This window comes from Oncorhynchus masou, chromosome 25, assembly GCF_036934945.1.
Source record: "Oncorhynchus masou masou isolate Uvic2021 chromosome 25, UVic_Omas_1.1, whole genome shotgun sequence".
NCBI lineage: Eukaryota > Metazoa > Chordata > Actinopteri > Salmoniformes > Salmonidae > Oncorhynchus > Oncorhynchus masou.
In genome coordinates, this window is record NC_088236.1 from 31,086,295 (window position 1) to 31,107,035 (window position 20,741).

General features: G+C 42.6%; 1 protein-coding gene across 1 annotated transcript; it reads right to left on the bottom strand.

Moving 5' to 3' along the window:
- Nucleotides 1-1,083: 1,083 nt before the first annotated feature.
- LOC135514109 (beta-1 adrenergic receptor-like) lies at nt 1,084-19,945 on the bottom strand. Its single transcript, XM_064937326.1, has 2 exons — nt 17,996-19,945; nt 1,084-2,362 (listed from the first exon to the last, which is right to left on the bottom strand). Exons 1-2 carry the CDS (start codon nt 19,387-19,389, stop codon nt 2,323-2,325), a joined length of 1,434 nt encoding a protein of 477 aa, XP_064793398.1. The 5' UTR covers nt 19,390-19,945; the 3' UTR covers nt 1,084-2,322.
- Nucleotides 19,946-20,741: the final 796 nt, after the last annotated feature.

Below are 20,741 nucleotides of genomic sequence, written 5' to 3' on the forward strand. Positions count from 1 at the left end.
TTTGGGAAACACTGTACTAGATGAAAAACTGAAGAGTATGACATCCTGACATTTAAAGCACACTACATTTTTTTTTACATTTCACATACTATGAAACACATTTTTTCCCATACCCAAAATGCCTACTATTTATAATGCAAGTGGGCTATGGCTATTCAGACACGGCCAATGACTATCTGGTCTGTGTAGGATGATTGATTTCATTTATGGGTATGTGACCTTTGCATCATCATTGTCTCACCAAACTGTAATTTGCTTGTGCTTGTTCATTGAGACCGTTTGCTCTATAACCAATAAGAAGACACACTGGCCTTCAATGCTAATGGGTGGCAACAATCTCATATTCGTTTGGACCAAACCGCATCAGATAGATGGCCTGTAGAGACACTCGCTCACTCTCCAGTGAGATACATTCAGCCTCTTGAGAAAATTATGAAACAGAGACAAAAGATAAATTATTGTAGAGATTAAAAAAAAAAAATGTATTGGTAAATTTTTTGCAGAAGCCTGGCCTCCCTTGGCATCCATGAATACATGCCACTGGTTATAAAGCAGTGAGGGGTTGTTTATCCTTGTAGATGACCAGTACAGTAGGTTGTGTGTGATTAATGAAGGCTTTACCAGCCTGCCACTTAAAAACTGTAACAGGAATTACCTGATAGGAATCGAGTTGAACTCCGGTCCGGATAATTGTTTCCATCCCAAGGAGTTGAGGAGATATGGATGTTTTTGTAGCATGAGTGTTTTCAACCCCACACAGTTACTGTGAGCGTTATGCGTTCCAGGGCTTATTCCCCTAGAGTGAGAGACAGACTACATGTATTTCTCTACAGCCAAAATTCGCCCTCTCACTCACCCTCCACTATCTCTGTCTGTCTGTCTCCCTTTTTTCTGTCTCTAACTATGTCTCACTTACTCACTGACTCACTCTCTTTCTCTGTTTCTGTCTCTACCTCTGTCTCACTCACTCACTGACTCACTCTCTTTCTCTGTTTCTTTCTCTAACTGTCTCACTCACTCTCTTTCTCTGTTTCTGTCTCTCTCTGCTCCCTCTCTTTCACACATTGATACAAGTGAGAAGGATCATGGAAACCTTGTCATTTACTTCAGTTGTACAGTCATATGATTAGTGAATGGTTTGTAGAGGTACCAATTGTCAGAATTCATAATGACTTAACTTACCAATATTGAATTAATGTTATTTTTGGAAATTACATCACACTCATTCACTGCTTCATTGCTGTCTAAAAATAAAAAATTAACACATTTTTGTACTCATATGACATCCTATAGCATCAACAATGATACACAATAAATAAGTTATGAGCAAATATGCTGCACGAGATGCAAGGAAGTGTTAGTAGATCTTATGGGTCAATGCAATGTCTGCAATCAGTGATGCAGATGGTCCTGCTGTGTGTATGAAGCACCATAATGATGTAATTTGGCTGTGGGTCAGTACACCTGATAGGTGTGCTGGTAAATTTAGTGTGGCTGATGCTTCAAATCATCTTAGGTTTTCATGGATTAGTTGGCAGTCATTGCCTTACATTCATAATTGACTGTTTTGTGCAATTTATGTATTTTAGTTACATATCACTATTTATAAAATAATATGTTAATGTCCTTGATCAGAACACTTATTTCAGTTGCAGTTTTTAATTAGGTTGATTTGGCAGTGAAGAGGTTGATGATATGAAATCTGAAAAGAAAACCTGTTGCTACACTATGGACATTACTGGACAGTAAAGACATATGGCATAATATTCCTGTATTAAGTTGACAAGTTTTGCATTTACAGATAAAGTTGAGATATAATAAATAAATAAATAATTTAGCATTAGATAATGTACAAAATGTATTCTGATTCCCCACTTTTGACCATACATCACTGTGTATTACTGCGTCACGTCCTAAGAGCTACTGAAATCCTTTCTGGTTGTCAGGGAAGAGTCTGTCCTATTGTACACAGTATGCTGTGAGCGTGTTGGTGGTAGCCAATGCCAGGATAAGTCAGTTAATGATGATGATTTATTTGATGTTGTATTGCAGTGAACAGTGAGCTATCCTCACAGTCTCAGGCCTACATGTGGCAGGGTGGTGTGTTAACACAGTTGGTCTTCAGGTCTTGTGATTAGCACCTTTAAACTGGTGCTACTCCCAAAGTCCAGACCAGCCAACCCAAACTGCCCAGTCCAGTTCTCCTTCTCAGGGTTTTGACATCAGTCAATCTTCCTTGCCCATATTCACCAGGACCAGCTCGTCTGCCATCTCCTTTGGTTTTCCTTTTCGCAGTGTCATCTCAGCCATTCCAATCTCTGCTCAGTCAGTTGTGAAAGTCAGTTTTTCACCCGTCCAATTCCTGTAATGTGAAACTGAGTTAATAAGGAGAACTGAGTTTTTGTGCTTACTGTATTGAGTCATATTCCTGTCATACTTCATATTCCAGACATTGTTAAAGCCTATGATTCACTGAGTACTAAAAATGTCATTTCGGTTTGCAAGATAATTACTTTTGTGGAATGTTGATGCCATATTAGCCAAAATATACTAAGCACATTTTACTGTAACAAATTCAGAGCCAGCAGAAAGTGGCTATTGTATCAATGGTGAAATATCGACTCTAAAATAAAAGGTGTTTTGTTTTCCCAGCCTTGGAGAAGATGAGATTTTTGCATTGATACTGTATATTCAAGACCTCACCTTTTTGGAAAATATTTATTTTTACAAAATGATGGAATGGAACTCAAAGCATTGGGATCCAACCCTGAAATTGATCCAAAGATCTTATTTGATCATGTCATTTACATTTAATTTGCAATATCAGACTTGTTGTTCACCCCATCCTCCCATTAAATCCCAAACACACGCTCATTTACTGTTAAAGAATCCAGATATGAAGGCCAACTAATGGTCTCATCAGGAGATTATGTGTTTGTTTGACTTGGCAAATGCCCTTTGTGAGAGGTTACTCTGACATGGTGGGAGGAGGTGGAAATGTGTATCTTACATAAATGTATTGAACATTGTGGGATTTGGGTTCATTTCAAACTGGGAAACAGTTTTACTGCTTATTTGAGTTTGAGCTTCTCAACATATCTCTCCTGATTGATTAATTTCCATCCTATCCCCATCAATCACTTCATGGTAGTGTGTACTCTAGTAGGTTTCTCTTTCCCCCAAACATACCCAACCAATCCTTTTTTCAAAATGCCAAAGATTCTGATCCTATCAGTTTTACAGTACATGTCTACGCAGGAAAATATAAACAATGCCCACCATTGTTTTGCTAGAGAAATCTACAGAAAAATGAAAACATTTTATGAAATACGACTCAAGTACCCTTAGCCCTTATAAAGCAAGTACTGTACTTTCACTTGGTCTTCTGAGGGAAATAATTGCATGTGTAGTTTAAATCCTAGTTCAAATTTGGCTTTCGCTTCATCCCAAAGTCTCAGGCAGAGACATCCATCATTTGAGTTAAGTGTATTTTCTTTTACAGTACATGTCAACAGGCAAAGGTGGACTTTGTGGTCAGAAATTGAGGTCTTGCCTCTGGCAGGTATGGGGCCAAAGGGTTTATTTTGTAATCCTGTCTACTACAGTGGAAGTGCCAAATATGTTGATTTCTATGATTGATGGCACTAAAATATTTCAATCAAGTTGTTTGCAGTTTCTTAAGAACCACCTGGAGCACATGGTTCCTCACCATTAAGAACCTTCCAACACATAGATGTTTCTTTCCAGGCCTCAGGGTATTACTATCAACACTACAGTAAATTGGAAAGAAACAATCAATGAGATTAAGTTGATTTAAATTACCTACATTTTTTTGTTGCTTTATTCAACTGCAGACAGTGCAGTAAAACATTGACTTCAATCTCCTCTCACCATTTTAAGATGTGTCCCATGTTGAACTACTTACTCAACTCCAATACCACACCATTTAGGCCTGCTCTATGATGCTGTAGGATTTGATCAGATACTCAGCTCTCATTGACAATGAGTGTCGAAGAGTGTCATTACCATGCTTTAGCTGATCCTGTTCCTAATTTCATGCTCTCTGAGGTAATATCTCTTTCTAATCCAACAAAATACTTATATAGCATGTGGTGCTCAGTTGATGGCAGTGCTCACATATTTAAAAGGAACATTTTTGGTCTGTCATGGACGACTGCACATGAAGAGCTCTAGTTCAGGTAATTTCCTGGGTAAGTCGCTACTGCTGCAGTTTCTAATTTTATAGAATCGTGACACTTTTTTTATATACAATTCTTGTCACCTGCTGTAATTTGAAAAAGTGACCATTGTGTTAAAGATTGTACAATGTGATTTATTTGTGCCAGAATGAAAAGGCTTGCTTTCATCTGTCAACTGTCAACTGTTTTATTCGTTTTACAAATATAACTTAATTGATGCGCATATTTTCTGTGGCCATCCTGCATGCCTATAACTGAAAAGTATGTACAGTGTATTTCATTGATACCATTAGGAGAAATAGATGCATGGACGAACTGTAATGACTTTCTAAATATTGACTGGATTTTTTACCGTTGATACCAGTGATGATGACAAATGCTGTTTAACTGACAAATGATGTACAACAGAGTACAATGTTTCTGTTTATTCATAATAAGACAGCGTTGCATTCCACTCTCCGGGAGAAAGGATTTAGATTTTACACATTGCTGGGTAGCGTTACAAACTCAGCATGTAGCTCTATATCTAGGACCCAAGCCAGGACATCACCAATGTCTGTTGAAAATAGTGCTGGTGTCACCTAATGTGTGTATAAATGTTTACTCAGTCATTTGGAGTAATAAGCCAATTGTGGCATGCACTCTGAATCACTCAGTACATTAGGCTGGGCCGCAGATCGACATATTTCCACTGCCTCTCCTCTTGGTGGATTCTCTCCAAAAGCTATTTCTTGCCTGATATATTTGCCGTGCCAAACAATTGGAAGCTGAAACAACAACACAAGTTCAGAGGGTGAAAATACAGTGTAATGTGTCTCTCTAATCTGTGCAATTCAATTTGCTCTGAACATATCCATTAGAGAGTTGTGTCTGAGTTCAAACTGTCACAACATGTTGGCCTTCATTGCTTGTTGTGACACCTCGTGAGTGTTATTGCACTTAATCCATTACTGAACTGAATATAGGTGCCGCACAGCAACTTCTTAACCCAGGACTTCTGTGAGAATTTGATGAGAATTCTAGGAATCTTTCATTTGCTGTATTTTGGGAGGTGATTTTGATAACAATATCTGACACACTACATGTTTCTGTTGAGGGACATGGTGTTTGGATAAATATATCTTGAGGCATTTGGCCCTGGATCACCCCAAGGGGTGAGATCATGCCTCAGTCTCAGTTGCTTGGTAGCATACAGAAAGAGAGTTTAGTCCATCAGCCATCAGATGGGAATTACTGTTCCAGGCATGTCCCACAAAGCTATTCCACTGAAAGCTGCATGACTCTGTCAGTTGGTCATTTGGGACACAACCTTTTAGTGCCAGGGCAAACACAAAAGTTAGTACCACTGAGCTAATGGTTGCAAAGCCATTGCAAAACAAACCTATCTTTTATCATGCTTTTATAGAGGCTCTGCCATTATTGATGCTTAATTAATATGATGATCACATGTTATTTTTTTTGTGATAACGGCTTCTCTCTATTATACAGTCATTTTGTCCCATGGAGGAAATGTCCTGTTTGTTCTATCTGAGTCTGGCTGAATTGTTAACAAAACAGGCATTCACTCTTTGCTGAATGGCTCAATTGAAGATAATGAAATAGTGCTCTAGAGGTTGAACCTGCAATCTTGATTGTGTTGGCCTTGTATAACCAAACAGTATTAGGGCACATTTTAAATTAGAATGTGTTCTTCAATCATTTACTGTTTCCCCTTGCATTACAGTCTTATCACATTTCCCCTGATCCATACTGAGCAGGCCACTGCAGAGCATACCACTGCTTATAAAAGAGAATGGGTATGTGATAACTATTACAAGATGCTGTAGTGCTGCCGCATCATGAGGACTAAAACAGTAGCAGCTGTTCCTCTTTAGATCTAAAAACAGTTTGATATGAGAAACTCTGAGGACATTAGCTACAGTAATTTGATTATTTTGCTGCTATGCATGCTAGTAAAAAAGACTGTACTGTACAGAATGAACAAATTACACAGGGTTTAGTTTAATTATGTCACATTCCATGTATTTCTTAATGAAGGATAGCTTTGATATTTATGATATTTATGTGATATGTATCATTTATAAAATACACTGCACGGCCAAGAGTATGTGGACATCTAACTACCATCATGAATTTCCCATGTGGCATCGACTTTGTTTGGAACAATGAATTAGCAATAATTTGTACAAAGCTCCATTCCCTATTTAGGGCATTTTGTCATGAACAAATAGTCATAAGACTAGATATAACAATAGTCATTACCCTGCTAGCACATTTAGTTCCTTGGAAGTTGTGGGAACATAAGTTTTAAGTTTCTCATTGGTTCTGGGAATGAAGCCATACGTTTCTTGACCGTTAAAATGGAGTGTTTTTTAAACCTCTGAGAACGGAAGTGAACATTTCGCCTGTTCTGGAACATACATTTTTAGGTTGCAGGGAGGTTCTGAGAATGTTTTACTATGGTTCCCTGAAAACTTTCATGGGAGGCTTTATTGATGTTCTGAGAACAGAAATGACAAGTTATTTGAAGGTAATTAAATAACGTTCTGAGAACATGTTTCAATAATACCTTTAATAACACTACTAGCTAAGTTTGGGTTAACTGTTTTGAACTCCAAGCACAGATAAGACACAATTATTTTTCATAGGCATTAATCATGCAAACATATTCATTTTTTATTGTGGTGTGGCATCAGTGAGATTCCAACATACAGTGCAATCAGAAAGTATTCATACCCCTTGACTTATTCTACATTTTGTTGTTTTACCACCTGGATTCAAAATGGGAGCAAAAAACAAATTCACTCTACTACACTCAATTCCCCATAATAGTGAAAACATGTTTTTAGAACATTTTTAAAATGTATTGGAAATGAAATACAACAATATCTCATTTACAAAAGTATTCACACCCCTGAGTCAATACTTTGTAGAAACACTTTTGTTAGCTATTACAACTGTAAGTCTTTCTTGGTAAGTCTCTAAAAGCTTTCCACACCATGATTGTGCAAATTGTGCCTATTTATTATTTTCTAAATTCTTCAAGCTCTGTCAAATGAGTTGTTAATCATTGCTAGACAACCATTTTGGGGTCTTTCCATAGATTTTCAAGTAGATTTAAGTCAAAACTGTAACTCAGCCACTCATTCACTGTCTTCTTGGTAAGCAACTCCAGTGTAGATTTGGCCTTGTGTTTTAAGTTATTGTCCTGCTGAAAGGTGAATTCATCTCCCAGTGTCTGGTGGAAAGCAGACTGAACCCAGGTTTCATCTAAGATGTTGCCTGTGCTTAGCTCCGTTCCGTAAATGTTTTATCCTGAAAAAATCCACAATCCTTAACGATTACAAGCCTACCCATAACATGATGCAGCCACCACCATGCTTGAAAATATGGAGAGTAGTACTTAGTAATGTGTTGTGTTGGATTTGCCCCAAACATAACACTTTGTATTCAGGACAAAACGTGAATTGCTTTGCCAAATGTTTTGCAGTATTGCTTTAGTGCCTTCTTGCAAACCGGATGCATGTTTTGGAATATTTTTATTTTGTACAGGCTTCCTTCATTTCACTTTGTCATTTAGGTTAGTATTGTGGAGTAACTACAATGTTGTTAATCCATCCTCAGTTTTCTCCTATCACAGCTAATCACAGCCTTTAAACTCTGTAACTGTTTTAAATCACCATTGGCTTCGCAATGAAATCCCTGAGCGGTTTCCTTCTTTTTTGGCAACTGAGTTCCGAAGGATACCTGTATCTTTGTAGTGACTGTGTGTATTTATATACCTTCCAAAGTGTAATTAATAACTTCACCATGCTCAAAGGGAAAGCATGTCTGCTTTTTAAATGTTTAACCATCTACCAATAGGTGCCTTTCTTTGTGAGGCATTGGAAACCTCCCTGGTCTTTGTGGTTGAATCTGTGTTTGAAATGTACTGCTCGACTGATGGACCTTAGAGATAATTGTATATGTGGGGTATAGAGATGAGGTAGTTATTCAAAAATCAGGTTATTAGTCCACTGCGCCACCAGGATAAGCTCGCATGCCATATTTTTTAAACTCACACAAAGCTGTTTATTTTAGTTTCGTCTAGAGGTTGACCGATTAGGATTTTTCAACGCCGATACCGATTATTGGAGGACCAAAAAAAGCCGATACCAATTAATCGTCCGATTAAATAATTAATTTGTAATAATGACAATTAAAACAATACTGAATGAACACTTATTTTAACTTAATATAATACATCAATAAAATCAATTTAGCCTCAAATAAATAATGGAAACATGTTCAATTTGGTTTAAATAATGGAAAAACAAAGTGTTGGAGAAGAAAGTAAAAGTGCAATATGTTCCTTGCTTAGAACATGAGAACATATGAAAGCTGGTGTTTCCTTTTAACATGAGTCTTCAATATTCCCAGGTAAGACGTTTTAGGTTATAGTTATTATAGGACTATTTCTCTCTATACCATCTGTATTTCATATACATTTGACTATTGGATGTTCTTATAGGCACTTTAGTGTAACAGTATAGCTTCCGTCCCTCTCCTCGCCCCTACCTGGGCTCGAACCAGGAACACATCAACAACAGCCACCCTTGAAGCATCATTACCCATCGCTCCACAAAAGCAGAGGCCCTTGCAGGGCAAGGGGAACAACTACTCCAAGTCTCAGAGCGAGTGACGTTTGAAACACTATTAGTGCGCACCCCGCTAACTAGCTAGCCATTTCACATCGGTTACACCACCCTAATCTCGGGAGTTGATAGTCATAAACAGAGCAATGCTGGAAGCATTGCGAAGAGCTGCTGGCGAAGAGCTGCTGGCGAACTCACTGTTTGAAAGTGCTGTTTGAATGAATGCTTACGAGCCTGCTGCTGCCTACCACCGCTCTGTCATGTCTTGTTATGTCTGTTCCTGTCCTTTCTCTTCACTCTGTCTCTCTCTGCTGGTCTTTTTAGGTTACCTTCTCTGTCTCTCATTCTTCAGCTGTTCTACATCTCCCCTAACTAGCTCATTCACTCTTTCCCCACCTGTTCTCTCTTCCCCCTCTGATTAGGTCTCTATTTCTCTCTCTGTTCCTGCTACTTTCAGTGTCTGATTCTTGTTTGTGTTTTTGATGCCAGAAGCAAGCTGTCGTCCCGTTTGCTTCCACCTTGTCCTATCCTGTCGGAGTCTGCCTGGCAGGTGCATCCTGCATTATACTACGTTCTTTTGTTCCATTGACTACGTTGGAAGAGGATTTATGCCATTCCTGTTTTTTCATTAAAGAACTCTGTTTTCTGTTAAAACCGCTTTTGGGTCTTCACTCAAGTACATAACAGAAGAATCAGACCAAGAATGGACCCAGCGGCTCCGGACCCTTTTCACTCCGCCGTCGAGATCCAGGGAGCGATGCTAGGCAGACACAAGGAGGAATTGTCTGCTGCTCGACATGCCGTTGAGACCCTGGCCGTCCAAGTCTCCGACCTCACAAGACAGGTTCACCAACTCCACCTCGATCCACCGCCCACTTCCAGGGTTTCCGAGTCTCCGGAGCCCAGGATCAACAACCCGCCGTGTTACTCTGGGGAGCCCACTGAGTGCCGCTCATTCCTCACTCAGTGTGATGTGGTGTTCTCTCTCCAGCCCAACACTTACTCCAGGAGCGAAGCCCGCATCGCCTACGTCATTTCTCTCCTTACCGGACGGGCGCGTGAGTGGGGCACGGCAATCTGGGAGGCGAGGGCTGAGTGTATTAACCAGTATCAGGACTTTAAGGAGGAGATGATACGGGTTTTTGACCGTTCTGTTTTTGGCGAGGAGGCTTCCAGGGCCCTGTCTTCCCTATGTCAGGGGAATAGATCCATAACGGATTATTCTATTGAGTTTCGCACTCTCGCTGCCTCTAGTGACTGGAACGAGCCGGCTTTGCTCGCTCGTTTTCTGGAGGGTCTCCTCGTCGAGGTTAAGGATGAGATCCTCTCCCGGGAGGTTCCTTCCTGTCTGGACTCCTTAATAGCTCTCGCTATTCGCATAGAGCGACGGTTTGATCTTCGTCGCCGAGCTCGTGGAAAGGAGCTCGCGTTCTCCGTTGCTCCCCTCTCCACATCACTGCCACCTGCCGCATCACTGCCACCCTCCTCCGCCGGCTCGGATGCTGAGCCTATGCAGCTGGGGGTATCCGCATCTCGGCCAAGGAGAAGGAACGGAGAATCACCAATCGCCTCTGTCTCTACTGCGGCTCCGCTGGTCATTTTGTCACCTCATGTCCAGTAAAAGCCAGAGCTCATCAGTAAAGGGAGGGCTACTGGTGAGCGCAACTACTCAGGCCTCTCCTTCTGGATCACGCACTACCTTTCCGGTCCATCTCCGCTGGCCCGGTTCATCTGCTTCCTGCAGTGCCTTGATAGACTCTGGGGCGGAGGGCTGTTTTATGGACGAGACCTGGGCTCGGGAACATGACATTCCTCTCAGACAGTTAGGGAGCCCACGGCCTTGTTCGCTTTAGATGGTAGTTCTCTCCCCAAGATTCAGCGTGAGACGCTGCCTTTAACCCTCACTGTCTCTGGTAATCATAGCGAAACCATTTCTTTTTTAATTTTTCGTTCACCTTTTACACCTGTTGTTTTGGGTCATCCCTGGCTAGTGCGCCATAACCCTTCTATTAATTGGTCTAGTAATACTATCCTATCCTGGAATGTTTCTTGTCATGTGACCTGTTTAAAGTCTGCTATCCCTCCTGTTTCCTCTGTCTCTACTTCACAGGAGGAGCCTGGCGATTTGACAGGGGTGCCGGAGGAGTATCACGATCTGCGCACGGTGTTCAGTCGTTCCAAGGCCACTTCTCTCCCTCCACACCGGTCGTATGACTGTAGTATTGATCTCCTTCCGGGAACTACTCCCCCCGGGTAGATTATACTCTCTGTCGGCTCCCGAACGTAAGGCTCTCGAGGATTATTTGTCGGTTTCGCTCAACGCCGGTACCATAGTCTCCTCCTCCTCTCCCGCCGGAGCGGGGGTTTTTTTTGTTCAGAAGAAGGACGGGTCCCTGCGCCCATGCGTGGATTATCGAGGGCTGAATGACATAACAGTTAAGAATCGTTATCCGCTTCCTCTTATGTCTTCAGCCTTCGAGATCCTGCAGGGAGCCAGGTTTTTCACCAAATTGGACCTTCGTAACGCCTACCATCTCGTGCGCATCAGGGAGGGGGGACGAGTGGAAGACGGCGTTTAACACTCCGTTAGGGCACTTTGAATACCGGGTTCTTCCTTTCGGCCTCGTTAACGCTCCAGCTGTCTTTCAGGCACTAGTTAACGACGTCCTGAGAGACATGCTGAACATTTTTGTTTTCGTTTACATGGACGATATCCTGATTTTTTTCTCCGTCTCTCTCGATTCATGTTCAGCACGTGCGACGCGTCCTCCAGCGCCTTTTGGAGAACTGTCTTTATGTGAAGGCTGAGAAGTGCATTTTTCATGCCGCCTCTGTCCCTTTTCTCGGTTCCGTTATTTCCGCTGAGGGCATTAAGATGGATCCCGCTAAGGTCCAGGCTGTCATTGATTGGCCCGTTCCTAAGTCACGCGTCGAGCTGCAGCGCTTTCTGGGCTTCGCTAATTTCTATCGTCGTTTCATCCGTAATTTCGGTCAGGTGGCAGCTCCCCTCACAGCCCTTACTTCTGTTAAGACGTGCTTTAAGTGGTCCGTTTCCGCCCAGGGAGCTTTTGATCTTCTTAAGAATCGTTTTACATCCGCTCCTATTCTTGTTACACCTGACATCTCTAGACAGTTTGTTGTTGAGGTTGACGCGTCAGAGGTGGGCGTGGGAGCCATTCTTTCTCAGCGCTCTCTCTCTGACGGCAAGGTCCATCCTTGCGCGTTTTTCTCTCATCGCTTATCGCCGTCAGAACGTAACTATGATGTTGGTAATCGCGAACTGCTCGCCATCCGCTTAGCCCTAGGCGAATGGCGACAGTGGTTGGAGGGGGCGACCGTTCCTTTTGTCGTTTGGACTGACCATAGGAACCTTGAGTACATCCGTTCAGCCAAACGACTTAATGCGCGTCAGGCTCGTTGGGCTCTGTTTTTCGCTCGTTTCGAGTTTGTTATTTCTTATCGTCCGGGCTCAAAAACACCAAGCCTGATGCTTTATCTCGTCTCTTCAGTTCTTCTGAGGTCTCCACCGACCCCGAGGGGATTCTCCCTGACGGGCGTGTTGTCGGGTTGACTGTCTGGGGAATTGAGAGGCAGGTAAAGCAAGCACTCGCTCACACTCCGTCGCCGCGAGCTTGTCCTAGGAACCTTCTGTTCGTTCCCGTTCCTACTCGTCCGGCCGTTCTTCAGTGGGCCCACTCTGCCAAGTTAGCCGGCCACCCCGGCGTTCGGGGTACGCTCGCTTCCATTCGCCAGCGTTTCTGGTGGCCCACTCGGGAACGTGACGCGCGTCGATTTGTCGCCGCTTGTTCGGTCTGCGCGCAGACTAAATCTGGGAACTCTCCTCCTGCCGGCCCTCTCAGACCGCTTCCCATTCCCTCTCGACCGTGGTCTCACATCGCTTTAGATTTTATCACCGGACTGCCTTCATCAGCGGGGAAGACAGTTATTCTTACGGTTGTCGATAGATTCTCTAAGGCGGCTCATTTCATTCCTCTCGATAAGCTCCCTTCTGCTAAGGAGACGGCTCAGATCATTATCGAGAATGTTTTCCGAATTCATGGCCTTCCTTCTGACGTCGTTTCCGACAGAGGCCCGCAGTTCACGTCCCAATTTTGGAGGGAGTTTTGCCGTTTGATTGGGGCTTCCGTCAGTCTCTCGTCCGGCTTTCATCCCCAGTCAAGCCGAACGGGCCAATCAGACTGTTGGTCGCATTTTACGCAGTCTTTCTTTTCGTAACCCTGCGTCTTGGTCAGAACAGCACCCCTGGGCAGAGTACGCCCACAACTCGCTTCCCTCGTCTGCTACCGGTCTATCCCCTTTTCAGAGTAGCCTCGGGTACCAGCCTCCGCTGTTCTCTTCTCAGCTCGCCGAGTCCTGCGTCCCCTCCGCTCAGGCTTTTGTCCAGCGTTGCGAGCGCACCTGGAAGGGGGTCAGGTCGGCACTTTGCCGTAATAGGGCGCAGACTGTGAGGGCCGCTAATAAGCGTAGGACCAAGAGTCCTAGATATTGTTGCGGTCAGAGAGTATGGCTCTCCACTCAGAACCTTCCCCTTAAGACAGCTTCTCGCAAGTTGGCCCCGCGGTTCATTGGTCCGTTCCGTATTTCTCAGGTCATTAATCCTGTCGCAGTGCGACTTCTTCTCCCGCGCTATCTTCGTCGCGTTCACCCGGTCTTCCATGTCTCCTGTGTTAAGCCCGTTCTTCGCGCCCCCGCTCGTCCCTCCCCCCCCATCCTTGTCGAGGGCGCACCCATCTACAGGGTTCGTAAGATTTTGGACATGCGCCCTCGGGGCCGTGGGTCATCAGTACCTAGTGGATTGGGAGGGGTACGGTCCTGAGGAGAGGAGTTGGGTTCCCTCTCGGGACGTGCTGGACCGTTCGCTGATCGATGATTTCCTCCGTTGCCGCCAGGTTTCCTCCTCGAGTGCGCCAGGAGGCGCTCGGTGAGTGGGGGGTACTGTCATGTCTTGTTATGTCTGTTCCTGTCCTTTCTCTTCACTCTGTCTCTCTCTGCTGGTCTTTTTAGGTTACCTTCTCTGTCTCTCATTCTTCAGCTGTTCTACATCTCCCCTAACTAGCTCATTCACTCTTTCCCCACCTGTTCTCTCTTCCCCCTCTGATTAGGTCTCTATTTCTCTCTCTGTTCCTGCTACTTTCAGTGTCTGATTCTTGTTTGTGTTTTTGATGCCAGAAGCAAGCTGTCGTCCCGTTTGCTTCCACCTTGTCCTATCCTGTCGGAGTCTGCCTGGCAGGTGCATCCTGCATTATACTACGTTCTTTTGTTCCATTGACTACGTTGGAAGAGGATTTATGCCATTCCTGTTTTTTCATTAAAGAACTCTGTTTTCTGTTAAAACCGCTTTTGGGTCTTCACTCAAGTACATAACACGCTCAGTCAGACTGCTCTATCAAATCACAGACTTAATTATGAACATAATAACACACAGAAATATAAGCCTTTGGTGATTAATATGGTCGAATCCGGAAACTATCACTTCGAAAGCAAAACGTTTATTCTTTCAGTGAAATACGGAACCGTTCCGTATTTTATCTAACGGATGGCATCCCTAAGTCTAAATGTTGCTGTTACATTGTACAACCTTTCAATGTTATGTCATAATTATGTACAATTCTGGCAAATTAATTACAGTCTTTGTTAAGAATAAATGTACTTCACACAGTTCGCAATGAGCCAGATGGCCCAAACTCCTGCATATACCCTGACTGCTTGCATCATCACACGTTTACACGTTCATCACACGTTCACACTTCATCACACGTTTGGCGAAGTAGGCTGTGATTCAATGAGAAATTAACAGGCACCGAATTGATTATATGCAACGCAGGACACGCTAGATAAACTAGTAATATCATCAACCATGTGTAGTTAACTAGTAATTATGTTAAGATTGATTGTTTTTTACAAGATACGTTTAATGCTAGCGAGCAACTTACCTAGGCTTCTTGCTGCCCTCGCTTAACAGGTAGTCAGCCTGCCACGCAGGCTCCTCGTGAAGTGCAATGTAAGGCAGGTGGTTAGAGCGTTGGACTCGTAACCGGAAGGTTGCAAAAACGAATCCCCGAGCTGACAAGGTAAAAATCTGTCGTTCTGCCCCTGAACAAGGCAGTTAACCCACCGTTCCTAGGCCGTCATTGAAAATAAGAATGTGTTCTTTACTGACTTGCCTAGTTAAATAAAGGTGTAAAAAAAATTGGCCAATCAGTATCCAAAAATACTGATTACCGATTGTTATGAAAACTTGAAATCGGCCCTAATTAATTGGCTATTCCGATTAATCAGTCGTCCTCTAGTCTAGTCAAACCACAGAGATATATATAAAGGACTCATCTTTATATCAGTGCCATTATAGCGTCTTTGATGGCATCGGCAGTGCCATTGAGGCTAAAAACCATAGGAATCCCCAACCAGTTAACTACTTAACTGCTTTAAAATGGTGGATGATGGCAATGTCTAATAGAAATGGCACTGTCCATGCTAAAACAGATATCTATGATGAGTCCCCTATTTTTTACTTTGATTCAAACAGACCCCATTTCAAAGGAAACAAGCACTCATTAAGATTACGTGTGGCCAATTAGTGGGTGTGGCCAACACACCTGAACACACTTAACCAGATGTATCTGTTTTAAAATATAATTATTAGAAAGTTCTTTGAATGTTACTAATGTTTTCTAGTGGTTTTTATGGAAAGTTTTCTTAATGTTCTGAGAACATAACTTTAAATAGAACCATGAGGAAACCTATAGAAAATGTTATGCTAAAGTACTGAAATTCCCACCTAAGAAACATATGGTTCTCAGAATGTTATGTGCTAGCTAGGTATCCCTGATTCATGCTCTGTCCTAGCCTATCCCCCTGCCTTCCCGGGGCTAATAGGGAGTTCACGCATTATTATTCACATTCAATAGACTGTCAAAGCCACGGCCCGGTTTTTCTGATACACCTAATGATCTCACTCTAGTACAGTGAGCTATAGCCTTCTTACACAGGCTGAATTACTGGACACTCTTAAATGGTTCCTACGTTTCTGCCCAATTAATTGCATCTGTTAAAGAGCTCAGAGATTGCAACATTTCGGAAACAATTGTGACACTGCAAATGAACTGTTTACATAAAAAATATATATATTGCATGTCACTGGCCTATTCATATTACTGGACTGTTGTCAGCTATAGAGCTTTTAAAGTCATCGTTAGATCCAGTATTTGCATGTTAGAGAAGAATGTGCACTCATAATGATTCCTAACTGCCCCTGAAACCCACGGAACAAGATCAGTATAGATAACACAGCCTACTACACTTCAACTGTAAATTGATGCAGTGAGAAGTCAGAAGTGAGTGAAGGCACTTGTTATGGATTAAATTGGTAGTCATTAAAAAGGTAACCTGATCCCAGCATCTGTATAGTATAAGTGACTCTCTGCAAATTGGATTGGTTTGGTAAGACACATGTTTAGCAGTCTAACCATAAACAAACCATGCTCTTATGTGTGCTCCCAATGGCTATTTGTCTTGTAAACAGCCTCTCCCGGTGAGCGGAAGTCTTGTGGCTCAGTGATAAAGGGTTATCAGCTGTGGGCGGTTGTTGGACAGGCTGCAGAGGGGCCCTAGCAGAGGCATAAACACCATCAACTCACTCTATTGGGAAGCCCCTCTATAATGTCTGCATCAGACATTCACACTTTTGGACACTTTTAATTGGGTTTAGTTTTGATGTACAATACTTTACTATAATGCATATTTTTTGTCATAAAAAAAGCTATATTAATTTGTATGTTTTCTTACCATTTTATCAACCTTTAGTTTCTAAATGGATAATTAATTGGTATTGAAGTTTCCAAGACACAGCAAGAAGAGGTGGTTAAGGGTATAGTAGAGTAAACAGCTACAGAAGCCTAAATTACACATGGGGATTTGAAATTATTTGTTTTTTTGAGAACCCTTGGTAATATGTTATTAATTTGTATAATGTGCCACATTCAAAGGTAACATAATACGGTAGCAGCAATTATAAATTAATCTACAGTCTTGAAATTAATTACTTTGATAATAATCATTGATAATTATCTTTGATATGGATCTACACAAACATGAATATTTGCATATTACATTTCACATTGCGTTATAATGTTGTAATATTCATCTTTCAGAATGTAAGCATTGAGTACATTCATTGTTAGGCCTACATTGTTCCAGCACCTTAGTGTATTCAGAACATATCCAAATATATTGAACATGCATGCCCAGTGAGCTCTACGAAACCTGTGAGTGAAGGATTCAAAGAGATGGTTTGATTTACCAAACGTATCCCCTCTCCCAAAGGAATACCGCGAAACTACAGACATGATCCTAAACATGCCCTCTGGATTGCAGCAGTACACTGCCCTCCTGATGTCTTAGCATTGTTTCAATTATGTATTGAATGGTTGACAAATGACACACACACATAAATTGCGTAATCAACCTATGGTAGTGTATTTCAACATTATGAAGAGACTTTTCCCTTCATAATGTGGAAATACACTACCATAGGTTGATTACGCAATTTATGTGTGTGTGTGTCAGCAGATATCAATTGGCCTAGACTTGTAAATACAATTAGGAGTAACATTTTTGTAAGCTGAACTAAAACATTTATAGCATCTACGGAATGTTAATTCTGGTACTTCTGTTGATTTTATTTTGTTCCCATTGTATTTGGTCGGTCCTTATTTTACAAGCTGAACTTTAAGTTCAGTGCTCGCTTTGGTTTACAGTATGCTTGTATATTTTGTCATAAAACTGTCATCTTTCAATTCACTTCTAAAGGGATTGTCTCTGTAAAACTTAAGTGAAATATATGTCAGTTAACTCTTTTAATTCACTTTGATACTGGAGGATTGAGAATTAGGTTTGTCGCCTTGCATGACAACAAAAGGCTTGTATAGACATGGACCATGGCGTCTTCTCAAGATAAACTATCACTATCAAATTGAATAGTGTAAATGCTAATAAGTGCAAATTTGAGATCTGTGAAATTTAAACATAATTCTCCAACAATGACCCCCCCTCCCCATTTTTCTATGCATTGTTTAATGGATTTATCATGGAATGAGAGAATTTTGTGTGCAACATTTTAGATGATAACAATAGGAAACTTACAATTCATTTTCTGGTTTGGAGAATTCACTGAACTGTGTGTTGCCGTTAAAGTGTGGGGGTCCTGGGGAAGGCTCCTCACTCTTGTCGCTGCTCTGACTGCTAGCCAGGCTCTCGTCCCCCTCAGGCCTGGCAGCAGCAGGGGGCTTCTGGAAAGAGCTGGCTGCCTCAGGCGAACCCAGGAAGCAGGGGCAGTGCGTCCGCTTCTCCTTGTAGACACCTAAGGTGTTTAATCGTGGGGTGGAAAACCAGGGGCAGCCCAGCAAGTTCTTGAAAGCAGTGCGGAACTCAGGGCTCCTGCAGTAGATTATGGGGTTGAGGCCAGAGTTGATGTAGCCCAGCCAGTTGAGCAGGCGGAAGATCTCTCCCGGGGGCACGTTCCTGTCAAACACGTTGATGATGTTAGCCACAAAGAAAGGCAGCCAGCAGAGGGTGAAGGTGCCCATGATAATGCCCAAGGTCTTGAGGGCCTTGTGCTCCTTGACAACGGTTAGTCGTGAGGGTCTTCGCCTGGAGCTTCTCTTGCGAGGTGAGCTGGTGCAGCTGCTACTGCCACCATAGCCCAAGGGCAAAATGTTGCAACTGTGGTTGCTCAGCTGTGTTGTCGTCGGCGCTGGCCATTCATTCTGGAAGCGCAGCCGGGTCTTGTCTATGAGCTGTACCTGTCGTGTGGCTATGAGGAAGACTTTGACATAGACAAATATCATTATGAGCAAAGGGATGTAGAATGACACTACAGAGGATATAATGGCAAAAGTGCTGTTGGTCATAAAGTCACAGCAGGCAGGGTCCTGATAGCACACCAAGGCCTCCGGGTCCTCTTCTGCCCGCCAAAGCTGGTTCATGATGGGCACAAAAGAGATCAGAGCAGACACAATCCACACCACACACACTATTAGTCGGGCGCGCCACTTATTGAGCAGAACCTTGTGCCTGAGGGGCCTTGTAATAGCAATATAGCGGTCCACTGCAATCACGCAAAGAGTCTCGATGCTGGCCGTGACACAGAGCACATCTACGGAGGTCCAGAGCTCGCAGGAGATGTCACTCAGCTGCCAGTTCCCCGTCACCACGATGGTGGCCCCCAGAGGGACCACCAGGACCCCCATGATGAGGTCAGCACAGGCCAGGGACATGATGAAGATGTTAGTCATAGTCTGTAACTGGGATGTGCGTGCTATAGCGATGATGACCAGCAGGTTGCCCACCACGATGGTCATGATGATGATCACCAGCAATAGTAAACTCCAGGGTCCCGCTGCAGGATGGTAGGGTCCTGTATTGTTGTGAAAGGGGGTCACAGTGGTGTTGACCGCATAGAGCACTATGCTACTCAAGTTAAAATCCATCTTCATAAGAAAAGACATACACAAAGGTAAAATTGACTTTTCATGCATTAAGAGTAAAAAACAAAATTTTGTAATAGCATTTTTAAAGTCAAACACACAACAATTTGGTCTCTCTATGTCACACCCTTGCGTTTTTGTTCATTCCAAGCAAATGTAAATCTCCCGCTGACATGTTTCACAGCTTTCATGTATCACTGGTAAGTGTCCAGATAATCCAAACATGTATGTCTGTCTCCTATGTCTCCAAACACCGGTGACAACATGTTGTCTTGTCAATGCAATGCATCCAAAATGTCCAAATTAAAACCCCGAAAACAATCCTTTTTTGCTAATTTTGTCTTGGTTTTATACATCCCTGGAGAGGATAGTGAAAAAATAACAAATTCAAGAAGTTAGAAAAACTTTTTAAAAAGGAGGCAAACCCATATTCCTCTGAAAGAAGAAGTCCAATCATACATACTGTAATGTTTGTCTGGAGCACTTTTCGCTGTGTGCTATATGAGAGCAATGCCACACTGTCAGAAAGCAAGCAGCTGTGACGCTCCTGCTAGAACCACAAGAGTGCACCAAGTGGCTGCCCTCCCTCTTTGGCTGTATATCACTCCCTACCTCTCTCTCTACCCTGCTCTCGCTCTCTTTCTCTCTCACACTCACTCTCCTGCTCTCTCTCTGTACCCTTCTCTCTCTCTCTCTCTCTCTCTCGCTCCTGCTTTCTCTTTCTCTCTCTCTCTCAATTCACAATTCAATTCAAAGGTTTTATTGGCATGGAAAACACATGTTAACATTGCCAAAGCAAGTGAAGTAGATATAAACAAAAGTGAATACACAATAAAAATGAACAGTAAACATTACACTCACAGAAGTTCCAAAATAATAAAGACATGTAAAATGTCATATTATGTCTATATATAGTGTTGTAACGATGTGCAAATAATGAAAATCAATAAACATAAATAGTGTTTGTTCTTCACTGGTTTCCCTTTTCTTGTGGCAACAGGTCACACATCTTGCTGCTGTGATGGCATGCTGGTGTTTCACCCAGTAGATATGGGAGTTTATCAAAATTGGGTTTGTTTTCAAATTCTTTGTGGATCTGTGTAATCTGAGGGAAATATTTGTCTCTAATATGTTCATACATTTGGCAGGAGGTCAGGAAGTGCAGCTCCGTTTCTACCTCATTTTGTGGCCAGTGTGAACATAGCCTGTCTTCTATTGAGAGCCAGGTCCAAGCCAGCACCAACATTCGTACTGAGCTAAAGAGTAGAGCTGCCGCTTTCAAGGTGCGGGACTCTAACCCGGAAGCTTACAAGAAATCCCACTATGCCCTGCGACGAACCATCAAACAGGCAAAGTGTCAATACAGGGCTAAGATTGGATCATACTACACTGGCTCCGGCGCT